At 62.8% G+C, this 25,753-nt stretch overlaps 2 protein-coding genes across 2 annotated transcripts in view; one reads left to right on the top strand and one right to left on the bottom strand.

The window, feature by feature from the left end:
• Positions 1–14: 14 nt before the first annotated feature.
• AP5Z1 (adaptor related protein complex 5 subunit zeta 1) lies at positions 15–10,906 on the top strand. The gene is made up of 17 exons (XM_039878809.1): positions 15–169; positions 2,798–2,932; positions 3,221–3,407; positions 3,866–4,010; positions 4,213–4,325; positions 4,749–4,914; positions 5,269–5,409; positions 5,756–5,793; positions 5,876–6,038; positions 6,540–6,718; positions 7,422–7,564; positions 7,972–8,112; positions 8,684–8,795; positions 9,051–9,148; positions 9,649–9,781; positions 9,845–10,059; positions 10,310–10,906. Exons 1-17 carry the CDS (start codon positions 129–131, stop codon positions 10,578–10,580), a joined length of 2,421 nt encoding a protein of 806 aa, XP_039734743.1. The 5' UTR covers positions 15–128; the 3' UTR covers positions 10,581–10,906.
• A 2,084-nt stretch (positions 10,907–12,990) lies between these two features.
• RADIL (Rap associating with DIL domain) overlaps positions 12,991–25,753 on the bottom strand; it is a 50,381-nt gene continuing 37,618 nt past the window's right edge. The window contains exons 11-16 of the mRNA XM_039878840.1: positions 17,101–17,251; positions 15,488–15,678; positions 15,005–15,335; positions 14,205–14,344; positions 13,692–13,831; positions 12,991–13,325 (exon numbers count right to left, since the gene is read on the bottom strand). Coding sequence (XP_039734774.1) covers positions 13,220–13,325; positions 13,692–13,831; positions 14,205–14,344; positions 15,005–15,335; positions 15,488–15,678; positions 17,101–17,251 — 1,059 coding nt within the window. The 3' untranslated portion in view covers positions 12,991–13,219. The remainder of the gene's footprint in view (positions 13,326–13,691; positions 13,832–14,204; positions 14,345–15,004; positions 15,336–15,487; positions 15,679–17,100; positions 17,252–25,753) is intronic.

The raw sequence follows: 25,753 nt of genomic DNA, 5'->3' as shown, positions 1-25,753 counted from the left end.
CCGCCTTACCCACGTGACGCCGCACGTGATGCGGCATGTGACGCGACCCGGAAGCTACGAGCTGGGGCTGGTGGAGCGCGAGCGACCGGAGCGCGCGGGCCGCGTCTGTGCTCGGCGCTGGCGGCGGCATGTTCACGGCGGGGGCGGAGAGTCTGCTCCGCCAGGCCAGGTGCCCGCGCCTTTCCCTCGGGGCGCCTGGTGGTAGGGTTCAGAGCGGGGCCTGGGCGCGGCGACTTCGAGGAGCCCGTCTGGACTCGCCTTAGAGACCCGGGGGCGGGGAGGCCACGCCGGCCGGACCCGGGGTGAGGAGGTCCGGGGAGAGTGGAGTGGGTCCCGGAGGAAGTGGCAGCTGAGCAGCGTTTCGAAGAATAAGTGGGAAAAAAGTGGGGCGGGACCCCGCAGATTGGCCTGAGGCCAACCGGAAGTGGGGTAGCCAGAAGCTGTCATGCTCCAGAGTCATGAGCACAAAGCCACAAAGGGGCTGGAAAGCCTGCTGGGATCGAGCCGTGGCGAACTCAGGAGTTTGAGGCCATCTGAGGGCTTTGGGGGGCCATGGAACGTGTGATTTAGGAAGACGGTCTCCTGCGGGTGCAGTGGGTGGGCTGAGAAATTACCCACCATCTTGGCCCGGAAATGGCTCTGGACTCCCACTAACCTTCCTCACCAACTGACCAATCATGGGAGACAGCAGAAGGTGTAGGCTAGAACTAAAACCCCAGTCCATCAGTCTAAGCCTTGATGCTACTACCTGTTTAAGAAAAGAAAATGCCACCAGAACCACAAGCTCATGGTAAACTTAAAAACAAACAAACAAAAACACTAGATTCTGAGCGAGACCACTTAGTGGAAAAGATTAGGACGTTTGAGGCTGCTGTGATTATAGTGAAGCAAGACCTTGAATGCAGATTAGGTTCTAAAGGCTGTAAACAGGGCAAAAATCTGCGGTGAAAATAACCCTTGAAAATCTGCAAGAGAGTGCATGGTGGATTTGCAGCCCCATCTCCCAATAGTTCCAGCAGAGCCTGTGTTTCCTTCAATATGGGACGGATATTCCCGTATTCTAATTCAAGTTCCAATATTCTAGTTCAAGTTCACTTGAACTGAGGGGCTGTATTAAGTTATAATAGATATCTTTAAATCCTACCATTTCATTCAGTGCGTGGCATGTTCACCGCAAAGGTCTTGCCGTGAGAACTGAGACCCACTCAGAACTCCGTTGAATTTAGCTCTCCCAGCTCACCTTAATGCTTAAAGATGTAGGTTTGTGGAATAAAAGGCAGAAGGACTATCCCTCACTATTTAAATTCTTATTTATTTGTCTCGGGTGGGTGGGCAGATTGAGGGTAGTGTGTGTTTCAATATCCATAAGTAAAATGTACAAGTTATACAATTTCTCTCGACTAGGATTTGAGGAAAGTAGTAACTATCATTGAAGTCTTACTCGCTTTCAGTATGTTTTACTTTAAGTGTGGGATTTTCGGTGGTACTTGATATTGCTGAAGTTTGGGAGTTAGGATTTGGAGTGAATTTTAATTTCCAAAGTTTTCAGAGACGGAAAGCAAGTCTGGAAAAGGTTATCAGAAGCATCTCTTGTAAGCTGAAGAAGAGGTAAAGGAAGTGGATTTGGGTTGGGGGTGGATGGAGGGAGGTGTGCAGCGAGGTCAGGGGGGGTCTCCAGACGGACAACTAACCAGAAACTTGGGGTGAGTGAGGAGTTAACCAGCGAGGGAAGAAGTCAAGGGTATTTCAGGTAGAGGGCCTGTGCAGAGGGTCAGAAGCAAGAGGAGAAAGGACTTGCCCACTGAGAGGAGTAAAGCGGGGCCAGGGCCCGTGCGCGTTCTCAGCGCCTGCAGGAGTTCAAGGTTGAAGGCAGTGGCGGAGAGCTCATTGGTATTTGTCTGCCAGCCTTTTAGTAAGAACAGGAAACACAAGAAGCTGTCCCAGGACCCCACCTTCATGTGTTCATCAAACTTTCTTGTCAAAGAAGGTTCTAGATTCCAGAGCTCAAACATCTGAGGAGTCCAGAGTAGGTTTAGTGGACTTCAGTCATGGCTTTGCGGGGTGGCCCCCACGGAGGTCATAGCACAGAGAGGTCCTTCTCCAAGAGTCCCCCAGAAGTCCCTAATACGGTGACTCACTGGCATGTTACGTTTTCTTGCTTTTTGGACTGGAATAAAACTTAAAAACAGGTTTCCATTTTGAGACTGTTCAATGTGTTCCATGTTGACGATGCTCAATAGACGTTATTCATTAGCAAATTACGTATTAGAGTGAGGAACTATAGTAGGCTTACCTTACAAGTGTCATAAAATTTGCTCTTTAATGTATTATATTTAACTCGTTCCCAGAAGTTAAAGACTCATTGAAGGACTCTTGAAAAGCAACTTATTTCAGATTAAATCTCCCTTTCAACTCCTAAACCCAATTGGTTTTAGTTCTTTTGTTCCTGGAACCACAAAATCTGAATGTGTGGAGTCCCCATTAATAATGTGTGCTGTCCTTGTAAACTGTGGCGGAGGTGATCTCCCCAACAGCACTGTCCGGCAGGGGACAGGAGTGTCCCATGGGTGGCCAAGCCCCAGGGAAAGGAGCCAGGTCAAGGAACCAGTCAGCTCATTTGTCACAAGCGGTGTTATGAGTGGTGGGGTCATTGTCCTGTGATGCCCAGGTTTCTCTTTACTCAGTGGGGGTTTTCCCTGCGGCCGCCAGTCCTTCGGTCCCAGCTGAGGGTGGCGTTTCTGAGTCCTTCGACAAGGTCTCTTGGTGCCAGGCTGCTGACAATGTCGTCCTTGTTCAGGGAGCTCCAGGACGAGGACCTGCAGAAGTTCTGTTCCCGGCTCAGGAAGCTGCTGCAGAAGGACCCAGGCCCTGAGGCTACTGACACCCTGCAGAGGCTTTTCTTCATCGTGTCAGCCACAAAATATAACAGGAAGTGAGCGTGCTCACCTGTGGGTGTGGCAGGCCCGGGGTGGGCTCCTAACAGGCACCGCCATGGGAATGCCACATCAGCGCCTGGCAGGCGGGCACAAACCTTTGGCGTTTGATCTGTGTCCACTTAAACCAGTGCTAAAGGTTCTCAAATATAAAAGTCCGTTCTACCTGCCCAGGGGACCAAGGCCACTTCTCCAGAGTGAGAGGGGAGTGACCGTGAGCCCTGGGTGCTGGGCGCCCTTGCAGTGGTGTGACATGCCGGCTGCCCGCTGTGACCTTGCTGTCCCAGGCTGGAGAAGACATGCGTGGACCTGCTACAGACCACCCTCTGCCTGCCCACGTGCCCCGAGCAGCTCCAGCTTCTCTGCGCCGCCATCCTGAGAGAGAGGTCACCCTGTGACAGCCTCAACCTGTCCTGCGACCACATCCAGAACACGCGGCAGCTGAGCCTGGTAGCCTCTGTGCTCTTGGCCCAGGTAGCTCACCTGTCGCCGTTTAGGTTGGCCACCTGCCATTGGTGGCCCTGGGGCCCGAGAAGCAGCAGGCTGGTGTGCGGCCCCCACGTGGGCAGGCTCAGCTGGGTCCCCTCCATTCCCCAGTCTCAGTGGCCGCCGAGGACCTGCCAACACTCAGACGCATCGATAACGAGCAGAAACACCTGACCCCGCCCTCTCCCATCTTCCCTTCTTCCCACGTGTCCCCGGGGAGGCAGCCAGCACTCTGCGCAGGCTGATTCAGGCCGCAGGGCCTGGTCTGCTCTGGTGACATTCCCGGATACCCATAAGGGGTGGCATTATGGCATTAATGCTGCTAGCAGAGTGACAAGCTTCAGAATTTGACAGTTCCCTTTCCAGATGTTTTCAGACCAAATGACGTGTCTCTTCAGGCACTTAAGCAAGTCAGCCTTCCCATGCCACCTGTGTTTGATTTGCAGGGGGACAGAAAGCAGGAGGTCAGAAATGTGGCCCAGTGCATCTTCAAAGTCCTTGAGAGCCGGCAGCCAGAGGGGCCCAGTCTGAGGCCCCTCCTCCCAGTCCTGTCGAAGGTCACCAGCCTCGCCCCAGGCAGCCTCCACGAAGGTACCCACCATCTGGAGAGGCCCACGCGGAGAGGGAGGTGGAGCAGGGCGTCGCTGTGCCTGAGCGGGTGCTAGCGGGGCCTGAGAGCTGGAGCTCTGTGCAGGGCTGCTCATTTTCCACAGAGACCTGCCAGTGCCCCGCTCAGCCTGAGTCCGTGGGGTCTCACTCGTTCCCCGCGGCGTTGTCCCCACTCCCTCTGCAGACCAGACCCGCCTGCTGAACAAGAGGCTGGTGGACTGGCTGCGCTACGCCAGCGTCCAGCAGGGGCCCACACACTCGTCCGGGGGCTTCTTCTCCACTCCCAGGGCCCGGCCGGTGAGGCGGAGGGGCCCAGAACCTCCCTGCTCCTCGGTGTCCCTGGGCCACCTGGCCAGCCTTGCCCATGGGACCCCATTGACTTCCTGTCCTGCCACCTGCCCTGCTTCCAAAACAGTCCTTCTTTCCTGTCTCCACTTGGTTGGAGGAGGGGGACCTTTGGGTCCCAGAGGGTCACAACCCCACAGCCCATGACTCTCTGGGTGACTGTTGAGGTCCGGACCCTCCTGGCGAGGGTTCCTCATCTGACGGAGGAACATATTCTCAACTCCAGTGCCAGTGCTTATGCCTCTACGAAGGGCGGCGGGGGGTTGTCTTAGTTCTAGAAGAGTTTGGACGCTCCCACTCTCAGCCCCCACACCCTCCCTAGTCCGGGGGCCCAGGGACCCTGCTGCCCTACCTGGTCTTCCTTGCCTCCCACAGCCAGGCCCCATCACCGAGGTGGACGGGGCTGTGGCCACGGATTTCTTCACGGTGCTGTCCACGGGCCAGCACTTCACAGAGGACCAGTGGCTGAACGTGCAGGCCTTCTCCATGCTTCGGGCGTGGCTGCTGCACAGCCCCGAGGGCCTGGGTGCCCCAGACGCAGGTGGGACAGGCGGACGCGGGTAGGACCCAGGGCGCCCCTGGGGGACGTTGGCCACCTTGGCTGAGACTCGGTGGCCCCAGCAGGCCCTTCCAGACATGTCAGAGACGTCCGAGGGCTCACTTAAGTCGGGCCTTGTCCCTGAGCTCCTCCTCTGCCAAGTGACTCACTGGGAGAGCCCTCTGCTGCACTGCGGGTGCCCAGTGACCGGGAACGTGGCTGGTGCATGAGACTGGGCAGTGGGCCCAGCGCTTCGGGTGTCCCTAGTGGCAGCTCTCTTCGTGGCCCCTAGACGGGCAGCCTCCGTGTGTGGAGCCTGACCCTCACCCCGCTGTGCACCTTCACACGCCTCTGCAGATGACAAGTCGGAGCTGGAGGGCTCCACCCTGTCCGTGCTGTCTGCCGCCTCCTCCGCCAGCCGCCTGCTGTCCCCGCAGGAGCAGCTGCGGGAGAAAGCCTTCGAGTACTGCCAGCGCCTCATCGAGCAGAGTAACCGACGTGAGTCCCTGGGTGCTGTCCCCTCTCCCTCAAGGTCACACCTCAGCTGCTCACAGGAGGCCGGAGCCCCGGCAGCTGCTTTTTCCCCGAGGGCTTTTTTTCAGGCATGAACCCCGAGGGGCTCAGCACTGGACCGACGCCATCCCTGGGCTCTCGGGGGCTGTGTCCCCCAGCGTCAGTCCTGTCTCATCCTCCCTGGGGGCAGCTCTCTGCCAGGCCCTGCCGTGCCCCCCGCCCCAGTGGCTGGCTTGCCGCCCCCTTCTCGAGCTTCCAGAGCACAGCGCACTGTGTCGTTCTGCTGTCCTGATGCTGGAGCAGAAACAAGTGACTCTCTTCCTTCCCCCAGGAGCCCTGAGGAAGGGGGACGCGGACCTGCAGAAGGCCGTAAGTGCCGGGCGGGCCGGCGGGGCAGGCGGGTGGCCAGGGGCTCGCCTGCTCCCCCTGGGCATGGCCTCTGTGTCCACAGTGCCTGGTGGAGGCCGTGCTGGTGCTGGACGTGCTCTGCAGGCAGGACCCCTCCTTCCTGTACCGCACCCTCTCCTGCCTGAAGGCCCTGCAGGCGCGGCTGTGCGAGGACCCCACCCACGTGCGGGCGCTGCTGCCCCTCGCCCAGTTCTTCCTGAACCACGGTGAGCCCCGGTCCCACGCGCTGAGCTCAGGGCTGCGGGGGGAGCAGAGCAGTTCACGGTCAAGGGCAGCCTTTCCCTCCACGCTGCTCCCCTTCCTTGCTTCAGATTGGCGTTGCTTCGCTGGGCTGGGACTTGTAAAATGGATTTATGTAGCGAACTGAAGTGTCATCAGCCTTGTCGATCTTAGAATTCCATTTGCGTAAGAACGCGAGAGTTTCGTGGAAGGTGCCACGAAACCAGCGGCTTCTAAAGAACGTTCTCCTTCGTGCTCCCCAAAGTGGCTGGTCTGTGCGCAGAGCCAGAGCCGCCTTGGGGAGCTGAGGACAGCTCAGCTTTTCTCTTGCGAGTGGACGCCTCAGAGCCTTCGGTGGCCTAGAGACACGTACGGCCGTGGACACTCGGCCAGAGACTCCGAGGGGCCCTGACCAGCGGCAGAGGTGTTGTCACGACGAGGTCCAGGTGCTGCTGCCGGCCTTGCCTGACGGACATGGTGCCTTTCAGGAGAGGCGGCCGCAGTGGTCTCGGGAGCCGTGTACCAGCACCTGTTCACCAGGGTCCCCTCCGAACACTTCCACAGCCCGGAGCTGGCCTTCGAGTTCCTCCAGCTGTGCAGGGACAGCCTCCCCCTGTTCGGCAGGAGCCTCGGCGTCCTCAAGCTGAGCTTCCCCAACCTCTTCAAGGCACGCAAGCTGGTTCCCGGGCCAGAGTGGGGGGCCGGGGGAGGGGGCAGGGCTGGGGGACAGTGTCCCGGGCTCTCCCCTCCACCGCAGGGCCTCAGGCAAGTCTTGGCTGTGACCACAGGGCCCAGGGCAGGTGACCTGGAGTGCAGGGCAGAGGGCGAGGTGCGGGGCATCCCAGGGTGTCCCCGTGTCACGGGCAAACAGCTTCGCCGTCAGGCAGAGCCTTGTGCTGAACCTCTCAGGAGGCCTGACCTGTGGCTTAGTTCTCACAAGTTTGTACAGATTTTAGCATCTAGCTCTGCTTGGTGTGGTCAGCCCTTCGGTGTCATTGGCTTTTGATGTGTCTTCTGTGACTGGCGGTCAGTGGGCAGTCTTTTCAAAATCAATTGGAGACGTGGTTCCTTTAATCAGAGCGAAAGGCTGCAGCGAAGTGGAAATGCTTTAGTTGTCGGCACAAAAGTGGATGCAGAAGCAGAAAGAATAGTGGAATAAAATAAGTGGACGGGGTATTTTTGGATCCCTGGGTCACAGTGACGAATGAGAAGGTGGGGGGGCCGCTGCAGACGCCCCTGCCAACGGCAGCACGCCCGTGACAGCAGCGGCGAGGTCGTGGCCTGCTTCCTCCCTCGGTGGTGGCCGGCGCCCAGCCGGTGGCCCCACCAAAGCCTCCTGGTCCCGCTGAGCCGCCCGCCTCTCCCTGCAGTTCCTGGCCTGGAACAGCCCGCCCCTGACCGCCGAGTTCGTGGCACTCCTCCCGTCCCTGCTTGACGCCGCCACCGCCGTGGAAATGCTCCACGCGCTGCTCGACCTGCCCTGTCTGACGGCGGCCTTGGACCTGCAGCTCAGGTGAGCCTGAGGGGCGCCACCTGGTCACACGTGCCCAGGCCCTTCTCCTCACCGATCTGACTGTGTCCCTCCCCTTCCCCTGACCCTCCCCTGGCTGCTCTGTGTTCTGCAAAGTAAGCGCCTGTGACTCAGCGCCTCCGATGGCAGCCCGGAGCCCCGCGCCTGTCCGTCACTCAGTGGTGGCCCCTCATGGCCCCTCCCCACCCCCCACAGGTGCTGGGCTCCCAGGCCCTTTCTGGTCACCCTGAGGCCCACCACTGGGTCAGGGCGCTGTGATGTTATGGTGACATCGGCTCCTTCCTCTCTCCAACCAATGGTGCCCGTGAGGGCGGGGCCGAGTCGGGCCTCGGTTGGCCTGTGCCCAGAGCCCACGTTGAGCCCGGCCTCAGGCATGTGTCCACTCACAGGTTGTCCCCAGCTGCATCCGAGAGGCCACTCTGGGACGCCTCCCTCCGGACCCCCAGCTGCCTGGAGGCCTCCCGGGACCCGCAGTTCCAGGGTCTCCTCCAACACCTGCTGCGTGCCAAGGCCAGTGGAACCGCAGAGAGGTAGGGTCCCTCGGCCAGGAGCTGCTGGGGCAGGCCCGTGTGTGGCCGCAGCGCAGTCCCAGGGCAGCTGGGCCCTGGCGTCCACCCCCAGGCCTAGCACCCTGACCTAGAGAGACAGCTGGGTCACCCCGACTCCAGCAGGCACTGGCCACAGCGCCCAGCACTCGGCTCTCTCAGTCACGCGGGTCAGTCCTTGTAACCCTGCGAGGTAGGCCCCGTGGTGACCCCATTCTACAGACAGAGAAACGAGGCTCAGCCCCGCTAGGAGCAGGAGGCTCCCACCCCAGACGCCTCCACTCGACCCCTGGGAGCAGGGCCCTGCTGAGGGGCGAGTGGCTGATGAGGGGCGTGGGGCTCGGGAGCACGAGATGTGCATGGTGGCAGGCGACCTCCTTTGATGGGAGCAGTTGGTCTCAGGACTTGGTCCAGGCCGTGGCACTTGCACCCTCCTCTCCTCCCGCGGGCCCTGGCCTGTGGGATTACGTGGGTTCACGGGTTCAGAGCGTGTCCTTGGGCACTACGGGGGGTAGGGGCAGGGCGGGTGCTCAGTGGGACACCGTGTGTCCCCCAGGTTGGCGCCACTCCACCAGCTGCTGCAGCCCATGGCCAGCTGTGCCCGGGTGGTGCAGTGTGCCGAGGCTGTGCCCACCCTGCTGCAGGTGTTCTTCTCGGCAGTGACCCAGGTGAGCCTGCTGCCCAGGTCCCCCATCCCCCGGCTCTTAGACACCCGCAGCAGGGGGCCGGTGTGGTTTCACCCTTGACCTTTGTAGAGTTTCAGCTGGGGATCAGTGAGAGTCACAGAGCAAAGGCCAGCACCTCTGGCCCCAGCCAGGGTCCCACCTGGCCAGCCCGTCCCCCGGTCCAGGGCAGGGGGCAGAGAGTGGCAGGAGATGGTGTTCGCTGGGGGTGCGACTGAGTTTCTCATGTTGGACCCCCAGTTCGCTGACGGGGCCCTGACCAACCAGCTGGCTCTGGCGATCTTGGAGAGAAGTGACTCGCTTTACCAGGTCCCAGAGTATGAAGCCCGCGTGCACAGGTGGGTCCCCTGCTGGCCACCTATGGGGCTTCGCCCATCTTGGTTTCACTGGCCTTTGCACTTAGCTTGCCACATGCCTATTCCCCACTTCGTCCTCAGCTACAGCACTGTCACTGCCGGCGCCATCCCCAGGCTCAGACTCGGCGCCATACAGACCCCTCCATCCCAAATCTAGAATGTTCTCGTGTCCTCCCCTCCTCCTGCAAGCCTGTTATCGATAGCACTGGCCCAAGTCTCTCTTCCACAGAGCCTTCCAGACTATCTGTTCCCTGTCTAAGGGCCTGCTCCTTGCAAGCTTATCCCCAGTCCACTCAAGCCCAGGACCAAGAACAGGGCTGGTCCCAGCCCCTCCCCAGTGGGGTGATAGGTTCTTTTAGGGGCCAGAACTACCTCTGTGCCCACCTGGTGCCCAGAGGCTTGCCCGCCGCCCTCCCGGATGGGCTGTGGGCCCGGGGCCTGCGAGGGGCATGCAGCGGACCGCGGGGGTCCTCTCCCGGCAGTGTGCTGAGCTCCCAGTTCCCGGCCCTGTGCAAGCGGCACCCCGCCCTGGTGGTCGAGCTGGCCAAGGAGCTCCTGGAGTTCGCGGGCAGCGCCAGCAGCACGCGCAGCGGTGGCGTCCTGCTCACCTCCGTGGTAAGACCGGCCAGCTTCTAATTTCAGGGAGGGCTCCGGACGGGCGCTCGAGGCGTCCCCTAGGTGTGGGCCATCGGCGAGTACCTGTCGGTGAGCTGGGACCGGCGGTGCACCGTGGAGCAGATCAACAAGTTCTTCGAAGCCCTGGAGGCCCTGCTGTTTGAGGTCACCCAGTCCCGCCCCTCCGCCACCCTTCCCAAGTGTCCCCCGCAGGTCATCACTGCGCTTATGACCACGTTGACCAAGCTGGCCTCCCGGAGCCAAGACCTGATCCCCAGGTGCCAGTTGAGGGTGGGAACACAGGGCAGGAAAGTGGCTTCGGAGGGGACCCCGGCCCAGAGCCTGGGCTCAGCGTCAGCAGCACGAGGGTTTGGGTCGGATGCAGGCGGTGTGCAGTCGGCACTGCCCCCCCCCCCGACTTTTCCGAGCTCAACCCTCACTAGCTGGGTGGTGGGGCCCCTGCACGAAACCCTTTGCCACGTGAAGGGTGCGTCTGTAGCTGACTGGCTGAGGCCCCCCTGTTCCCAGGGTCTCTCTGTTCCTGTCAAAGATGAGGACGCTAGCCCAGAGCCCGGCCATGAGCTCTGTGCCCTGTGAGGAGGACATGGGAGCCGTGCGCACGCGGGCCACCGAGCTGCTGAACCTGCTGAAGATGCCCAGTGTGGCCCAGTTTGTGCTCACGCCCAGCACAGAGGTGTCCGAGCCTCGCTATCACCGCGACACCAACACGGCCCTGCCGCTGGCCCTGCGCACCGTCAGCCGGCTGCTGGAGAAGGAGGTGGGCCTCCTGCCGGGGTGAGGGGCAGTGAGCAGGTGGACGCCAGCCAGGGCGCAGATTAAGAGCCTGGCATTAGGGCCGAGCCCAGCCTTCAGCGATCAGAGGGGCAAGCAGGAGGGGCCTGTGTCCCTCGGTGCTGGTCAGGGCCGTCTCGACCTCACCCTGTGGTGTCTCTCTAAGCCCTCTCCCTGGTGACCATGCTGAGCTGTGTGGTGAAGCTGCTCTAATTCGTGGCTCTGGCCCCCTTGGGGGCTGGATGGGAGCTGCCTGGTAGGTGTCCTTGCTGTCGTAGTTTGGGGACAAGAAGAGATCTAGCAAAAATAAATCTTTGACAGTTTCTCTGTGAATAAGGCAAAGTTGCTTCCATTTTCTCCACCCAGAGGAGAAGGCCAGGTATGGGGACCCCGCAGGCCTGGGGGCACTGCCCAGTACTTCTGGGCAGTGAGCTGGCCTGGGGACATAAGGGGCCCTTGCTGGCCAGGCCAGACACCTAGGCCTGTTCCTTCCCATTCAGTCCCAACAAGTAAGGGCCGAATGCGATGCAGCCTCGATGTCACAGGTGTCCCATAAGTTGCATCGGAAATCCACAGCCAGGAAGGAAGTGTGTGACGCGCCCAGCTGTCCCTGGGGAAGTGTGTTTGTTCCGTGTGCTTGTTCAGGGTGCCTTTTCATGCCCCTGAATAACTTAAGGATGGGAAGGCTGGAGCCTGTGCTGGGTGGGCTGGAGGTGCTGTCACCTTTACAGGCCTAAAGCCTCCTACCATTAAGAGGGAAGGCAGGACCCACCAAACAGGGCTCCCAGTGACCCCGACACCTGCAACCCGAGCCTTACTCAGACTAAGTCCGGGTTTGCTCAGGGATTATCCCAAGTGGGGAGATAGCTGGGTGTGGCCGGCAAGAAACGTCCCCAACCCCAGCGCTTCCCACCAGTTGCGTTCAAGTCAGCCGCCGCTTGCAGAGCAACCCCGGGGCCGCCAGGTGGTGCTGCTGCTCCGCGATCCTGAAGCCCTCGACCCCGCCCCGCCCCGCTCGGCGCAGGCTCCGCCCAGGCTCCGCCCGGAGCCCCCGCCTCCAGCAAGTCTGTCCCTAGGCGTCCTGAGAAACGCCAGCCGCGGAGGAGAAACGACAGCCGATACCGGAGCTGGCACCGCAGGGGCCGGGCGCGGACCTGGCAGGGAGCGCCCGCCTCTGCTCTGCCCGGCGTCCGGCCTCAGGGCGTTTTCCGAGAAGCGACAGGTGACGCGCGCGCGGAGCAGCGCCGTGGGCGTCGGTGCGGGCGTGCCGTGGACACCCTGACTTCCCGGGACGGGGCAGACCCCTGCCCGCCGCCCGCCACGGCCCACTGCCCCTGCTGGGTCCTCGGGACCCAGTGACCGCGGATGCCAGTGTTGAAGATACGTTCATCGGCGTCACCTGGGTCCCCGACTCGGCCCCGCAGCTGGATTCGGACGAGGCCGCGGCCCCTACCCGCGGAGCAGCGCAGTGAAGGGCTGAGACCAGGGATTCGCCAGGCGTCGGGCCCGCTGCCAGCCTCCCCGAGCTCGTCCCCTCCTTCCAGTTAAAACGTCACTGATCCAGCCTTTGGGGACTTGGCCTGTGGGCGACCGCGATCCAGCGGGTGGATCCTGGCCTAACCTGAAGGCTGGGCAGCCGCATCTGCGCTCGCCAGGGGCGCCGTGGAGCCGCGTGGGGCCCAGAGCTTGCAACCAGCACGGACCTAGCACGCCCGGGCGGGGCGGGGCGGGGCTGGGGGCTCCTCTAGACCGCTTGCCACGTGACGGCTGCGTCTGCAGCTGACTGGCCGGGGTCCCCTCCTCCACGGGGTCTCTCTGCGCTGTGGAGGACGTGGGGACCCACCAGGCTGCAGAACCTGCCCAACCTGCTGAAGATGCCCCGCTGGGTGGCGCTGTCCCAGCCTCGCTGCCCTGGCCACTGCAACACGGCCCTGCCACCGACCCTGTGCAGGGTCAGCCAGCGGGTGAGAAGGCCGACCTCCTGCCAGGCGAAGGGACAGTGACCAGGTGGACACCAGCCAGGCCACAGATTAAGAGCGTGGTATTAGGGCCAAGCCGAGCCTTCAGTGATCAGAGGGGCCTGTGTCCTCAGGTCAGGACTTCCCTTTATTAGCATCTGGGGCTTCTAGACTTTTTCTTGGGGACTGTGCTGACTGAGCGTGCGGGTCCCAGGAGCAGCCTGCACCGAAGGGTGACTCTGGCCTTTTCCGGGGGCCAGGCTGCCCGCTGCCCAGCGTGTCCTGTTGCTCCTGCCTGGTCTCTGGGCAGGGCGAGGGCAGACAGAGGGTCCACCATCACCACGTCCCCTGCATCCCCTCAGGGTCTCTCCTGCGCTGGAGGGGAGGGGATTGGGTCCTGTGGGGCCCCGGGGGGCCCAGCACGGTGCCCACCCCAACTCCACGCACCACCCCGTCCGAGAATATGAAAGATAGTTTATTTAATCTATACGTCTCCGTTAAACTCTTAAACATAAAAGCTCTGTAACAAACATCACAATTTAGTGTCATCTGTCATATAAATAAAATATACACTAAGATGTACATTATCCACAGGGTGGGGGCGGCCGGTGTCCTAAAGGTGACATGCCACGTAGGAACGCTTGGCCGGACCTCAGGGCTGGGTGCACCGGGGCGCCCTCCAGCCCCCTTAGGGAGGGGGCGATCGGAAGCGGATCTTCTTGGCCGTCTCCACGTCCGACTTGGCGACCAGAAGCCGCATCTTCTTCCCGCCGTGTCGGATCAGGTCCACGGCCCTGAAACCCAGCAAAGGGGCGAGTACCACGTGGAGTTCACACGTGTGGGCTCACTGCCACCCAGCCACCAGGCAGGCAGAGCCTCCTAGAGGTGCCCAGGAGGGAGACCCCAGTGCACGGGGCTGTGTGAGGGCCCGGCCACCCCACCTCGAGGTGCCCGACCCCTGGGGAGCTAGTGGTCCTCAGGAGTCCAATCAAGGGGAGGGAAGGGTGGGAGGTGGCCCCGGAGGGCTGGGCTGGGCTGGGGGACTGTGCTCATCGCTAAAGGGATAAGGAGAGGACACGATCACAGGAGCCGAGGTCACTTGTCCTGCAGGTGGCTCTGCCGCTCGCCCACACAGACCAAGGTAGGTGTGTGTGGGGTACCTCAGGTAGCTGACGCCCATCAGGCTGCTGCCGTTCACCTCCAGGATGCGGTCCCCCAGCGACAGCCGGCCGTCTGCCGCCGCGGGGCTGCCCGGGAGCAGGGTCTGGATGTAGAGGCCGGGGGCACCCAGGGGCGTGTGCTGGGGGGACACACAGGCCTCAGGGCTCTGCAGCCCCTACACATGGGCAGCCCCAGCGAGGGCCACCTCAGCCCCACTGTCTGCTGAGAGGCCCAGCCTGTCATCAGTGTATCTGAAAGGACAGCACTGGACTCCATGACTGTCCCCACGAGCTCAGGACAGACGCCCTGAGGTGACACAGCAGGCCAGGGGAGGTGGCTACCACATGGGGCCCTTTTCTTTCTCCCAGATTCCACAGAGATGCCCCACCAAGCCCCGGGCCCCACGCCTATGGTGGGCCTCACCCAGCTGCCCCAGTGACCACAGGTCCTGGGGTCCCAGCTCTGGGGAACGGGACACCGTCACTGAACAGGAGGAGCCCAGGGCCGCTCACCGTCCCGTCGATCAGGCCCATCCCCAGGCCGGAGGGGCCTCGCTCCAGCTCCACCAGGAAGACGTAGCAGAAGTCCTCGGTGCTGGAGCTGTGGCTGGAGGGCGCCGGTGGGGGCTGCATCTCAGCCGCCACACAGTCTCCTGAGTGGGCGAGACGAGGGGCAGGGAAGGGGCCTGCACCTGCCCCGTCCAGGGCCCAGGGACGCTGGCCTGGCCGCTTCCCCAGAGGACGAGTGCTCACGGGCCCATTAGGGAAGACCGAGCGGGGGTGGGGGGCCGTCTGTGGGCAACACTGCCCTGTGCCTGGAAGTGGCACTGGGCGCCCTCTGTGGCTGCCCCAGACACCGGCCCCTCTCAGAGGCCAGCTGTTTCCAAGAGGCCGAAGCTAACACCCAAGTCCCCCTCCCCCAGCCACCCCCGCTCCTTCACCCACAGGACCCCTCTGAGCCCACACCCCTCTCCCGCCATACCTCTAAGTGGTGACTCCACCTGTCCCTCCCCTGAGTGTGTGACCCTGCCCTCACCTCTCTGATGCTGAGCGCAGGTCATCCGAGCCACGCTTCCTGTGCGAGTGACTTAGTCCCCAGAAGACTGTGTGGCCCAGCCGCCCTGCACCCTGGCCCTCCCCATCCACCCCTGGCCCTCCCTGTCTGCCCGAACCTTCCTGGCACCCAGGGCTGCAGGCTTTCACGAGAAGGTACTGAAAGCCCAGGACGCACGTGCCACCGGGACCCTATGGGTGGAGTGTGCCAGCAGGGCCTGGGAGCCAGGGTGTAGGTGTGGACAGGACACAGGTCTCACCTTCCGGAGTTGGCCCCCGGGAGCCACACGGTCCACTCCTCCTCCCGCCCAGGAGCGCCTTCCCGCAGGGGCCGCCAGGGGTAGGCCAGTCGGGGGCGGCAGGCTCAAGCGGGGTGCCGGGAGGTGTGAGCAGGCAGGAGGGGTCCGTGTGCAGAGCGCCGGGCTGGGGGCCCCCGCGGCTCCTTCCTGGAGGGCCCTGTGCCCGGGGAGCCCCCGCAGAGGGCAGAGGATGCGCCAGGCCGGCCTCACAGGCTCCCCTGCCAGGGTCCCTGGGAGCCAGGGGGCAGCTCTGGCCCTCGGGGTACCCCTCAGGGCAGGGAGAGTTCAGGCCCTGGACAAGAGAGAAAGCTCAGGCACCAAGCTCCTGCCCTAGTGGGAGGGCCCAAGGCCCCCAGCCACCCCGGCTTCCTCCCTAAGGCCCCAACCAGGCCCTGCATCCACCCTGTTGTCAAAACCAGAGCCACAGAGGACAGCTCAGTGTACCTTAACGCCCTCAGGGGGGGCAGGACCCCCGCTAGGGCTGGGCTTGCCCCGCAGGCCCCACAGGAAGTGGCGCAGGTAGAGGAGGTGCTGGTAGGTGCTGGCATCCAGACAGTCCACCTCCAAGTCCACCTGGAAGCCCTCGCTTGGCAAAACGATGGGCGGCGGGTTCTCATAGGACTCCAGGACGTCCTCTGCGGGTCGGGGTAAAGACTGCTTGGCCACCTGGCCTGGAGGAGGCTGCCCGCCCCACCTGACACTAGGGGACCTGGGGACCAGCAGACTGACCTGACGAGGACAGTGGCGGGGGGGATCCAGGTGAGGGTGACCAGCCCACACTGCACTCTCGTCCCTTCTAGACCCCAGTGACCACCCAGATGAAGAACAAGACCCCATCTGCAGCTCTGGCCCCAGCGCCTGCCCACGCCCAGAGCTGAGCCCTCTCTGCCCGGAGTTTGCAGCCCTGAGCCAGCGCCAGATCCTCCGGGCCCCGGGCCCATGCAGACTGCAGCCCCAGCAGCACGGGGGGTCGGGAGGGGACAGCCATTGGCACGCTGGCCACAGTTCCGGAATGGGAGTGGCCGACAGCAGGCTCTGCTCCCAGCACTGGCCCCTTTCCGCAAGCTCAAGCCTCGGCTGTGAACTGGTAAGTGGGAGGGGCCCACGCCGCCCAGTAGCCTGGAGTCCTGCTCGGGGGTGGTCCTTGTGGCCAACCCCAGCTCCTGAGTGACAAGGGCATAGCAGGTGGTGACCAAAGCCCTACTGTATCTGTACCCTCTACCACCTTTCACTGTTTTTGTGTTATAATATGCACAATGCTAATGAAAGATGCACATTTACTCTGTAAAACATACATACATGTGTGTACACGTCCACATGTATGGTGTGTGTGTGTGTGTGCGTATGTGTAGTGTATGTATATGCATGGTATGTGTAGACATGTGTGGGATGTGTACATATGTAAGGCATGTGCACATATGTACATTATGTTCACGTGTGCGGCATGTGTGTACATGTGTACGGTGTGTATATCGCAGTGTTCGTATGTGTGGTGTGTGCACGTGCACGTGCGTACGCATGCATATGTGTGTACATGTGTGTGGCATGTGTGCAGGTATGCGGTGCATGTTCATATGTACGGCATGCATGTGTGGATGGTATGTGCGCATGAGTGGCATGTGTGTACACGTGTACGGTGTGTGTACACATACACAGCATTATGTTCACATGTGTAGTGTGTGTACATATGTACGGCGTGCGTGTGCACGTGCATACATGGCACGAGTGCTCAGGAATGTTTTCCAACAGGCAGCACACTGTCACCCCGCGTGGAGACCCTGCTCTCCTCCTGGTGGGTGGGGTACCTGGTGAGGCCCCATCCTCAGGCTCCATGAGGGGCAGGGGGACCTTTAACCTGAGCCGGGAGCTTGGCGCTTGGCCATGGACTGTGGGCTCCTTGACCCCCACCTGTGGAGGTTCCCAGGGACGGGCAGGGCAGGGCACCCAAGGAGGAAGATGGCCCAGGAGGGGGTGCCAGATGCTCCGCGGGCTCGTCCAGGGAAGGCCCCCCGCCTGGCCCCCAGAGCTCCGCAGTCCTGCCCGAGGAGGAGGCTCACCTGACTTGAAGGCCTCGGGGCGGTCCTGGGCGCCCGGCTCCCAGGCGCTCATGGGGCCCACGGCCGAGGCCAGCTGGTACTGGGTCAGCAGCCGGTGCAGCTGCGCGGGGCTCAGGGCCGGGAACGCAGCCCGCAGGTTTGCCCAGCTCATCTAGGTGACAAGAAGGAGCTCGTGGTCAAGGCCCCGGATGGCTCAGCACACGCCCAGGGACCAGCACGGCTGGGTGCTCTAGGGACAGAGGCAGAGGGCTCCCGGCCACATGTCCTGAGCCAGCATGCAGATCCCCGCTGTCCAGGCAGGATGGTGAGGTCAGTGAGGGGGTCACAGGCCCGGGCAGCAGGGCCGCCCCACAGCGGGCAGCTGGCCCCTGGCTGCCTCGTGGGCATGCGGGCTGAGGGCCGGGTGGCGCAACCGTTCCCTGGAGAGGCCAGTGCCTGGCCCGCTGAATGTGCCCATCACATCACAGACCGCTGGGAGAGGGGAAAATGAAACGGGCCCCTGCATCACACGACGTAAAAGCCCAGCAGGTGAAAGATGCACGAAGGCCTCGTGCCACCACTGGGGGACACGTGAGGGAGCAGCCGTAGGAGCCTGGACGGGGCGCAAGGCCTGAGGAGGGCCGGACCCCTGACCTGCACGCCGCACTCACCTCGCCCTCCTCCCATCGTTCGGGGGGCCCCCTTCCCCACTGCTGGAAGACGCCCCTCTGCTCCCGCTCCTTCGTTAGGAGACAGGTCCTCATGGAGCAGCGACCCAGGAGGGCCTGGCGGAAGCGTCTGCCCTCCGGCCTCACACGCGCTGTCAGGCGCCCGGCTGTCCCAGCGCTGGCCACGCCGTGTCGTTGGGAGCTGTGCTCCTGTCCTCCGGCTTCCCACGCTGCTCCCCACGTGTCGCGAACCATCTGACGGCCGGTCCTCGGGGCACGTCACACTCTCACTCCTCTCTGAAGCTGGCGGGTCTGTGTCTCCTGTGCTGGTGTCCACGGTGCCTGCACTGGGTGCGAGGCCCCTGCAGCCACGTGCCTTTTCGTGGTGGCTGCGCTGGCGTCACGCGCACCCAGGGTCGTCCTGCTGCGTCTTCAGGCTCTCGCCGCCGCTCCCTCCCTCTCTGGAGCCTCCAGTGTGGACGTTGGGCTTCATTCACCGGTCCTTCGATTTTTTTCTTCTTCTGTTTTTCTCTTGCATGATTTTATAGCCGACATCAAGAGACCTGGGCTGTGGTTATCCAGTGTCCACACTGAAGGGACAATCAGTGTCCTCAGATTCCGTGGGGAGGGGCAAGGGCCGACCCTGGGGACTGTCCTCCCAGCCCCCCACCCCTACCCCAGACACGCAGCGGCTCGGGTGAGCCGTGGTCTGCCTGGAGGTGGTTCTTTTCGATCGCTGAGTTCCCAGGCCCCGGGCTTCCCTCTCACGGCTGGCTTCTCCGGGGTGGTGTCCGGAGGGTCACCCGGCCGGGACCGCGCCTTCCCGTCTCCGCCTCACTGTCCCTCCACTTCCTGGGCGATTTCCTCGACTTTGTCTTCCAATTCTGCCGCTGAAGTTTTCATCTCTGCTGCTGTAATTTTAAGTTCCAAGAATTCTTTCTGTCCGCTCACTCACATGGATGTCTTATCTTCATGGGGATATGCGTGGCTTTTTTAAAAGTTTCTTCTTTCAAACAGTTGGCTTTAAAGGGTGGCAAACAACGGCTTGAGGCCTGTTTTTGCATAGCTCTCGAGCTAAGAATAATTTTCACATTTTTAAAGAGCTTAAAAAAAGAATAATAATTCTGGACTTAGATGGATGTGGTCCACAGAGCCTAGAATATGTTCTTCCTGGCCCTGCACGGGAAGTGTGAGCTGGCACCCTGAGCCAGTGGGCGGCCGACCGCCACCCACCCCACGCTGCTTTTCAGAGCCTTCGGCTTCGTTTTAAAGCCCTTCCTATCCATCCCACACCCTGAAGCTTCGGAGTCTTGTCTAATGTCAGGAGGGAAAACCACCAGGGCCCCTAGGGTACTGAGCATTCGTCCCCGTAGCCTGCGACGTGGCCCCATCTCTCCCCAGCTCTGGATGAACCCCGGCCTCTCGGCCTCACAGAGCCTGCTCTCAGATGAGGCGTTTGTCCACAAGGAAAAGCAACAGCGGAACAGCTCTGTAGTCCCCCCTCCGTGGGTCTGAGACCCCTCCGGTCCCCGTGGCTTCAGGAGCTCTCTGGCGCCTTTATACAGACTTTGCGTCTTGTTCTCAGCGCGAGGCAGGCTGACCCCAAGCCCAGCATCACCAGCAGCCCGGCTGCTCCTCCCCCGTCTCGGCCCATCTTCACTCAGCTTCCAGGGGCCCCTGGTGCCAGCAACTCCTGAGCCTTCCGGTGGCTTCGTGGCCAACTGGGTCACTCCTCGGGAGTCGGCTCTCCCAGATCTGCTAAGGCAGTCGCTGCTCACCCTCCATTTGCCACTTCCGAAGGTTTTCACCTCTGTATCTGTTTTCTCTGTCCTTACGGCGCAGGCCGTTGAAAAGCATCACTCTGCTTCAGGTTAGTGGTATTTGGGGAGGAAACGAACTCAGTCCATCCTAAATATCCCCACTTTCTGGATTTCCTCACGTGAATCCGCGTTTGACTTTTATAATGAAAAATAACTTAAAAAAAAAACTGAATACAACATACAATTCCTGACGTGTGGAAATTCCTTGTCTGCTGAACGGTCAGTGGCTCCCAGAGCCTGCATGGAGTCTTGGCTCCATGAGGCACTGGCTGTGTGACCTCGGCTTGGCCATCGTGAAGCAGAGGTCACGGCCGGGCCCCCCGCACAGGCGTGCAGTGGCGAGTAAATGAGGGGCACATGCAAAGCCGTCCAGACTCGCAGCTGCTGCCTCCACCGCTGACAGCCATGGCGGACGCACACGTGAGACTTTCCGGGTTTCGATCTTTGGGTAGAGTGGGTCGCTCCGGTTTTTAATACCAGATTGGAAGGTCCACTGTCCCCTCACGTCACACGACACGGGCTACGCCGGAGTCAGCTTCGGGCTTTGGCTGGAGATGGCGAAGGAGCCGCACTGCCCACCTGGTTCAAACACTCCCGTCCGCAGACGGCCCTGTACTCACTCGCTGTCATTCCCGGGTCACGTCCGGGGTCTGCGCCAGGCAGGCAGGGAGCACCGTGGCTCTGTGACGACTGTGTCGGGCAGCTGGGGCGGGGCGGGGGGGCGGTGAGTCAGGATCCTGGTGCGGCTGTAATCGGTGGCCGCAGACACAGCAGAGCGACACAGACGCGCACTCGCGGTTCTGGGCTCGCACGTCCGGCCCGCGTCGCACTGGGCTGCAACCGGGGCATCAGCAGCTCCGCGGTCCTTCTGGAGGCTGCAGGGCAGGGCCCGGCTCCTTGCTCACCTGGTCGTCAGGATTCAGCTCCGTGCACGTGGGGGGCGGAGGTTCCCGTTTCCACGCTGGCCTTCAGCTCAAGGCCATTCTCGGTTCCTGGAGGTCCTGGCCCAGGCCCTTTCCTCCACCCTCAGAGCCAGCGACAGTGGCCGAGTCCCTGCTCCCTCTGTCCTGTCTCTCTGACCCTCTCCTCTGCCTCCGTCGGCCACTCTGAAGGTCTCCTGTGCTGAGAGTGGCCCCCGGGGTAACCCAGGGCGATCCCTCCGCCTCAGGCCCTTAACCCTCTGCCTCTGCAGACCCCCTACCCCAGCGAGGTCGCAGGGGTAGGTCAGGGACTGGGCGCATTGTTGGGCCACTTCCCTGCCTATGAGCCGGGTCCATGGCCCCCGCCTGGCTTGCCGGCCGGCGACTCAAGAGTGACGACAGTGGCCCCCACCCCCACTGCCCGTGCTGCGTCCTCCTACCTGGATGAGCTGGGCGCGGGGCGTGGCCAGCAGGTTGAGGGTGCAGGAAAGCTTCCGGAAGAAGCGCTCTCCCGCGCCCCCGAAGCCGGCGCTCCTTGTCCAGTCCAGGAGCTGCTGCAGCCGGGTGCAGGCCTGAACGCCTCTGGGCCAGTGGAAGCAACTCAGAGATGGGCCTGGGGGGGCGGGGCAGGTGAGGCCGGGGCTGCCCACCCTCCCCCAGAGGGAGCCGAGCCCTGGCCAGCCGGTCCCCTACACCTATGCTCCCCCGACTCCAGGCCTCAGAGGACAGACATGAGACCTTCTGCTGGTTTCCAAGGCAACTAACCCGCTTCTGGGCTCCTCTCTGAGAGGAAGTAGGGGTGAAGACGGCAGGTAGGGGCTGTGACAGCCACCGAATGCCAAGTGCAAAGGGACGTGGTCCAGGCCTAAGCGGAGATTCTGCCCCATGGACCCCGCCCCAGCCCGGAAGTCCACCTGGCGACACGCATGCCGGGGGTTCGTCCCTGTGCTCCTGTCCCTGCCCCCAGCAGCCAGGCCCCGAGGCAGGACCCTGACCGTGCACAGCGTCCCCCGGGAGTGCGCCCGGCCGGGCCTCACCCTGGTCCAGCAGCTGGTTGAAGAGCAGAGTGCCGGAGAAGAAGAAGAGGTAGGCCAGCACCTGGGAGGCGATCTCGGGGTGCACCTGGAACTGCCGCAGGAGGTCCAGGGTGGCCTGGTAGACGGACACGACGCGGCGCAGCTCCTCGGGCAGCTGGGGGGCCGAGCACCAGCTCTCCCGGCGCTCCATCTGGAAAGGGGGGCCTTCCAGCAGGGCCGGGAGGCAGACGTACAGGGACTGGGGCGACAGGAAGCTGCGCTGTGGCTGACGAGCGTGCCGGGCCGGTCACCCTCCCGCCACACAGCCACAGCCGGGGCTGCCCCAGGACCCAGGGGCTGATGACCCTGGGAGGCATGCAGGCACCCCAAGGGTCAGAGGGACAGGAGGCTCGGCCCCTCCCGATTATCAGTTTTATTAAACGGTGGAGTGGCGGGTGGGTACCTTGAGGGGATCACCCACAATTGGAGGGGTCTCCTTAGAACAAAGGGTGACTGTCATATTTGGCCCCTGAATAGACAGGACAAGCACTCCCTAGTGACAGCCAAGTTGGCGGACACGTGCTCCGGGCCACCAGACACCATCCTGCAGACCCTCGACATGCTCAGCCAGGGACACACAGAACCCCACTGTCCGGGGGACCCCAGGGCACAGAAGGGGACATGCCGAGGCCAGGAGGCTATGGAGCCGCCAGGGGCATGGGCCTGGCTTGTGTCCAGGACTGACCGCTGCTCAGCTTGAGACTCCTGAGCCAGGGCAATGACTGACCGGCTCTGGGGCCGCGAGCTGCTGACCACCCGCTCAGCGTGCTGGGGCGGTGTGTCCAAGGGCAGAGCCACGGCCACCGCGGCCCAGCACCACCGCACGACCACACCACCTGCCACATGGTTTTCCCCAGAGCGGCCGCCCCCTGTCTCTCCCACGCAGCTGGGCCCCATGTCGGGCCTGGAAGGCTCATGGGACAGAGTGACAGTGAGCCAGAAGAGACAGACTGGAAGCCGGGGGTCAGGCGACGAGTGGGAAAAGCACGTTGCCCCTCCCAGTTCCCCGAGATGCCCCCCACCCCCGCCCACGCGGGCTGCGGGCTCACCTTGGACACGTAGTACACGCATTGCTGGAAGGCGCACAGCACGGCCTCCTCCAGCACCGCCATGGCCTCCTCGCTGGCCGAGAGCGCGCAGGAGAACAGGGACTCCCTCGAGCCTGCGGGGCACAGCGGCACCGGTGCTACTGAGCGGGCAGCTGGCCTCGGTGCTCAGGAGCAGGAACCTTCCAGAACCGCAGCGACCTCGAACATCTGCGTGTGCTCGCCCAACGCTCCCATCTCAGGCCTGCGAGGCGAGGTGCTGCACAGGTCCCTCCACCGTCACTTAAAACCACCCGAAACACTTCGCCTGAGCGCCAGGCTCTGCTGGGGGCCTCGCATGGAGCTGACGCCCTCGCACGGAGCTGACGCCCACACGAGCCTCTCGGTCAGCGGCCGGCAGCCTTCCTCTCCCTCCAGCCCACACCAGATCCCGAGGCCCAGGATGGAGGCCGCCCCTCTGGGCACCTGAGGGACCCCCACAAGTGTACAGGTGCTGAGGCAGAGCCTCAAAGACTTACAGGAGGATTTTAAGTGGGTAAAATAAAACGTCCCCCCCACACACACACCCGTTCTGGATAAGCACGCAGACGAAAAGGCCGTCTGGGAAACGGAAACGCGACTCCTCCAGCTTTCAGGACGTGACACGTGCTCTCGGGTTCTTCCCGCAGACCCCTCCCACTGAGGGTCTGCAGGCCGGAGCGCCGGCCCAGCGCCCCTCAGGCAGTGTCTTCTTCCTGAGCTCTCGAGCGCCCGCCCCACACGGGACACTGTCTCCGGACCTCTCAGACCCTGCTGCGGCTTCCCCCGCTGGCCACGTGCTCCCAGCTCCCAGCATCCACCAGGCTACGCGACAGCCGGCCCCCGACCAAAAATAACTTCCTCCTAAGACTAGAGACAGCAGCTAAGGAAGCGGTGACCCCGTCACCCCAAGCAGCTTTTCCCATGAAAATCAGCCAGACGCTGCTCAGCCCATGCTCACTTGGCCTGGGCAAGGCCGGCCCAGAGGGGTCCCCAGACCTGCAGGCAACAGGAAGGCGTCAGCAGGACTCGCCAGGGGACGCTGTGCCTACAGGTCACAGTGGGGGACAGCTGTCCCATCTGACTTTCTGCCGGAGCCAAAATAAATGGGACTCCCTGAGGACATGCCCCACCCCCGACGTGGCACAGAGGGACAGACAACATGAACTTGGAGGCAGTCCAGAGGCCCAGGTCCTCACTGGCCAACGCCGAACCCACGAGAGCCCCCCACCCAAGTCCCACTGTGGCGCCTGCGACGCTGGTCCTGGGTAGCTGAGGAGACCAGTGGGGTTTGGGGAGAGGCATGGCAAGAGGCCAGGCGTGAGCACGGGATCCAGGAGCGCCAGGCTCGGGGCCGGGCGGGCCCACGTCACACGCGGGGCAAGCCGGATCGCGGGCTGCTCCAGATGCGGGCCTTGTGGACAGCGAGGGCAGTGGCCCATCCCGGGAGGTCTAACTGGACGCCTTTCACAGTACCCGCCCGAGTGGAGCTTGGGGTGGGGGCAGCAGGCCAGCAGTCCCGGGATGCCCCCCGGGACGCAGGAGGACCCAGCACTCCCCATCGCACCCATGGGAGCCCAGATGCCACGGCGGGGAGCCTGGGAAAGTCCGCTGTGAAGCACAGGGTGAGAAAGTGCAGGCAGCCAGGACTGACAGGAAAGCACACGGACCCCGCCATGTCCCGGGCCCCGCTGGACACCCACGGGGGCCCGGACCCCCAGCTCCATGCGCTCGGCCTGGCCAGCTGGCCCTCACTCCAACCCATCCCCGCAGCCCAGCTCAGAGCAGCCGCCTGAGCACAGGCCTCGGGAACAGAGTGGGACAGCTGGCACCCCAGGCCGCGGCCCCCACCGGCGAGGTCCAGGACCCGTGCTGTTTATCCAGGCACAGCTGAGCACACAGAGATGCTGTGCTGTGTCTGGCAGCCCCAGCCTATGGGGAGCCCCGGCCGGCCCGTCCTGCCTGCCTGGCTTCCCTCCCGGCCCCGTGCACCCCCCGCCGCTGCAGCACCCCCAGAGGCAAGGCCGCGAGGCCACACCTGCACCGGACGCCCTGCAGCTTCTGGTACAGTCTGGGAACAGGCCACGGTCCCACAAACAGGGGGAAGGGACGGGATGTGAGTGGCTTTGTTTTTGCCACAACTCCTCAGGCAAAACCAAGCTCTCTGCGTGAGGCTGTGGCCCCAGCCCTAGGTGTCCAGCTGTCGTCACATCGTGTCCCACGACGGACCGTCCTGCATTCTGTCTCGGCTTCGTCCCAGGGCCCACCACGCCTCCCCAGGCCCCACACTATCCTCATCAGTCACACAAAGCAGCTGAAACCCCACGTGGACCTCAGGGCGCAGCCAAACGCCACCTTCCTCATGAAGCCCTCCCAGACTACCCCGGCCAGAGTCACCCTCTCGCTTGGTGTTCTCAGTGCTTTACACGGACGCTAAGACGCACATCATCGCTGAAATCGGCATGCAGCACACCGCTGTGCCGCGCTCACTGGTGACGTGCCTCGCTGTGGCTCAGGGCCACCACAGGCCCTGCACTGGTGCTCAACTGAGTGACCTGTGTCCCCCTGGGAGGATGGCACTTGAAATGACAGGGACAGAGTACCAATGCGCCGTGGACAACAGGGGCCAGGAGAGCCTGTCGGTGACACTGTCCCCTCAGAGAAAGCCCCAACACAAACCCAACCCTGTTCCAAAGGCCAGCTCTGCCTGCGACAGCTCGTTGACACCACAGGGACCATGCTCCCCGGGCCCGGGAGTGCGCAGCAGGTGCACGACACGAGCCGTACCTGTGACGTCCAGCTCCTCCTCCAAGCTCTGCATGTACAGCGGGCACTGCTGCTGGATGAAGTACAGGAGCTCGATGGCATTGGACATCCAGAAGAGAATGTGCTGCAGGTCCGGGACCAGGCCGGCCAGGGAAGCGCTGGCCGAGGAGGCGGGCTCCGGGCTGCCACGACAGAAAGACCGCGAGTCACACTGGGGCCAGCGCTCTGCACGAGGACGTTGGTTCAATGTGACGCCAGCAAAAACGACGATGTGCCAGCCTGCCGAGGCGAGGCTAGAAAATCAGAGGTCGGCACACAACCCATTGGGCACCGGACAGCCAGAGGCTCATCTACGAACCC

Source organism: Pteropus medius, unplaced genomic scaffold, assembly GCF_902729225.1.
Source record: "Pteropus medius unplaced genomic scaffold, Ma_sr-lr_union100, whole genome shotgun sequence".
NCBI classification, from domain to species: Eukaryota; Metazoa; Chordata; class Mammalia; order Chiroptera; family Pteropodidae; genus Pteropus; species Pteropus medius.
This window is presented reverse-complemented; position numbering and strand designations above follow the sequence as displayed.

Excerpts from the sequence above, each read along its gene's own strand:
- AP5Z1 (XM_039878809.1), top strand. The coding sequence starts at position 129 with ATGTTCACGGCGGGGGCGGAGAGTCTGCTCCGCCAGGCCAG. Across the intron at positions 3,408-3,865 it reads CCTCTGTGCTCTTGGCCCAG|GGGGACAGAAAGCAGGAGGT; the intron begins GTAGCTCACCTG and ends TTTGATTTGCAG. Across the intron at positions 4,326-4,748 it reads CCACTCCCAGGGCCCGGCCG|CCAGGCCCCATCACCGAGGT; the intron begins GTGAGGCGGAGG and ends TGCCTCCCACAG.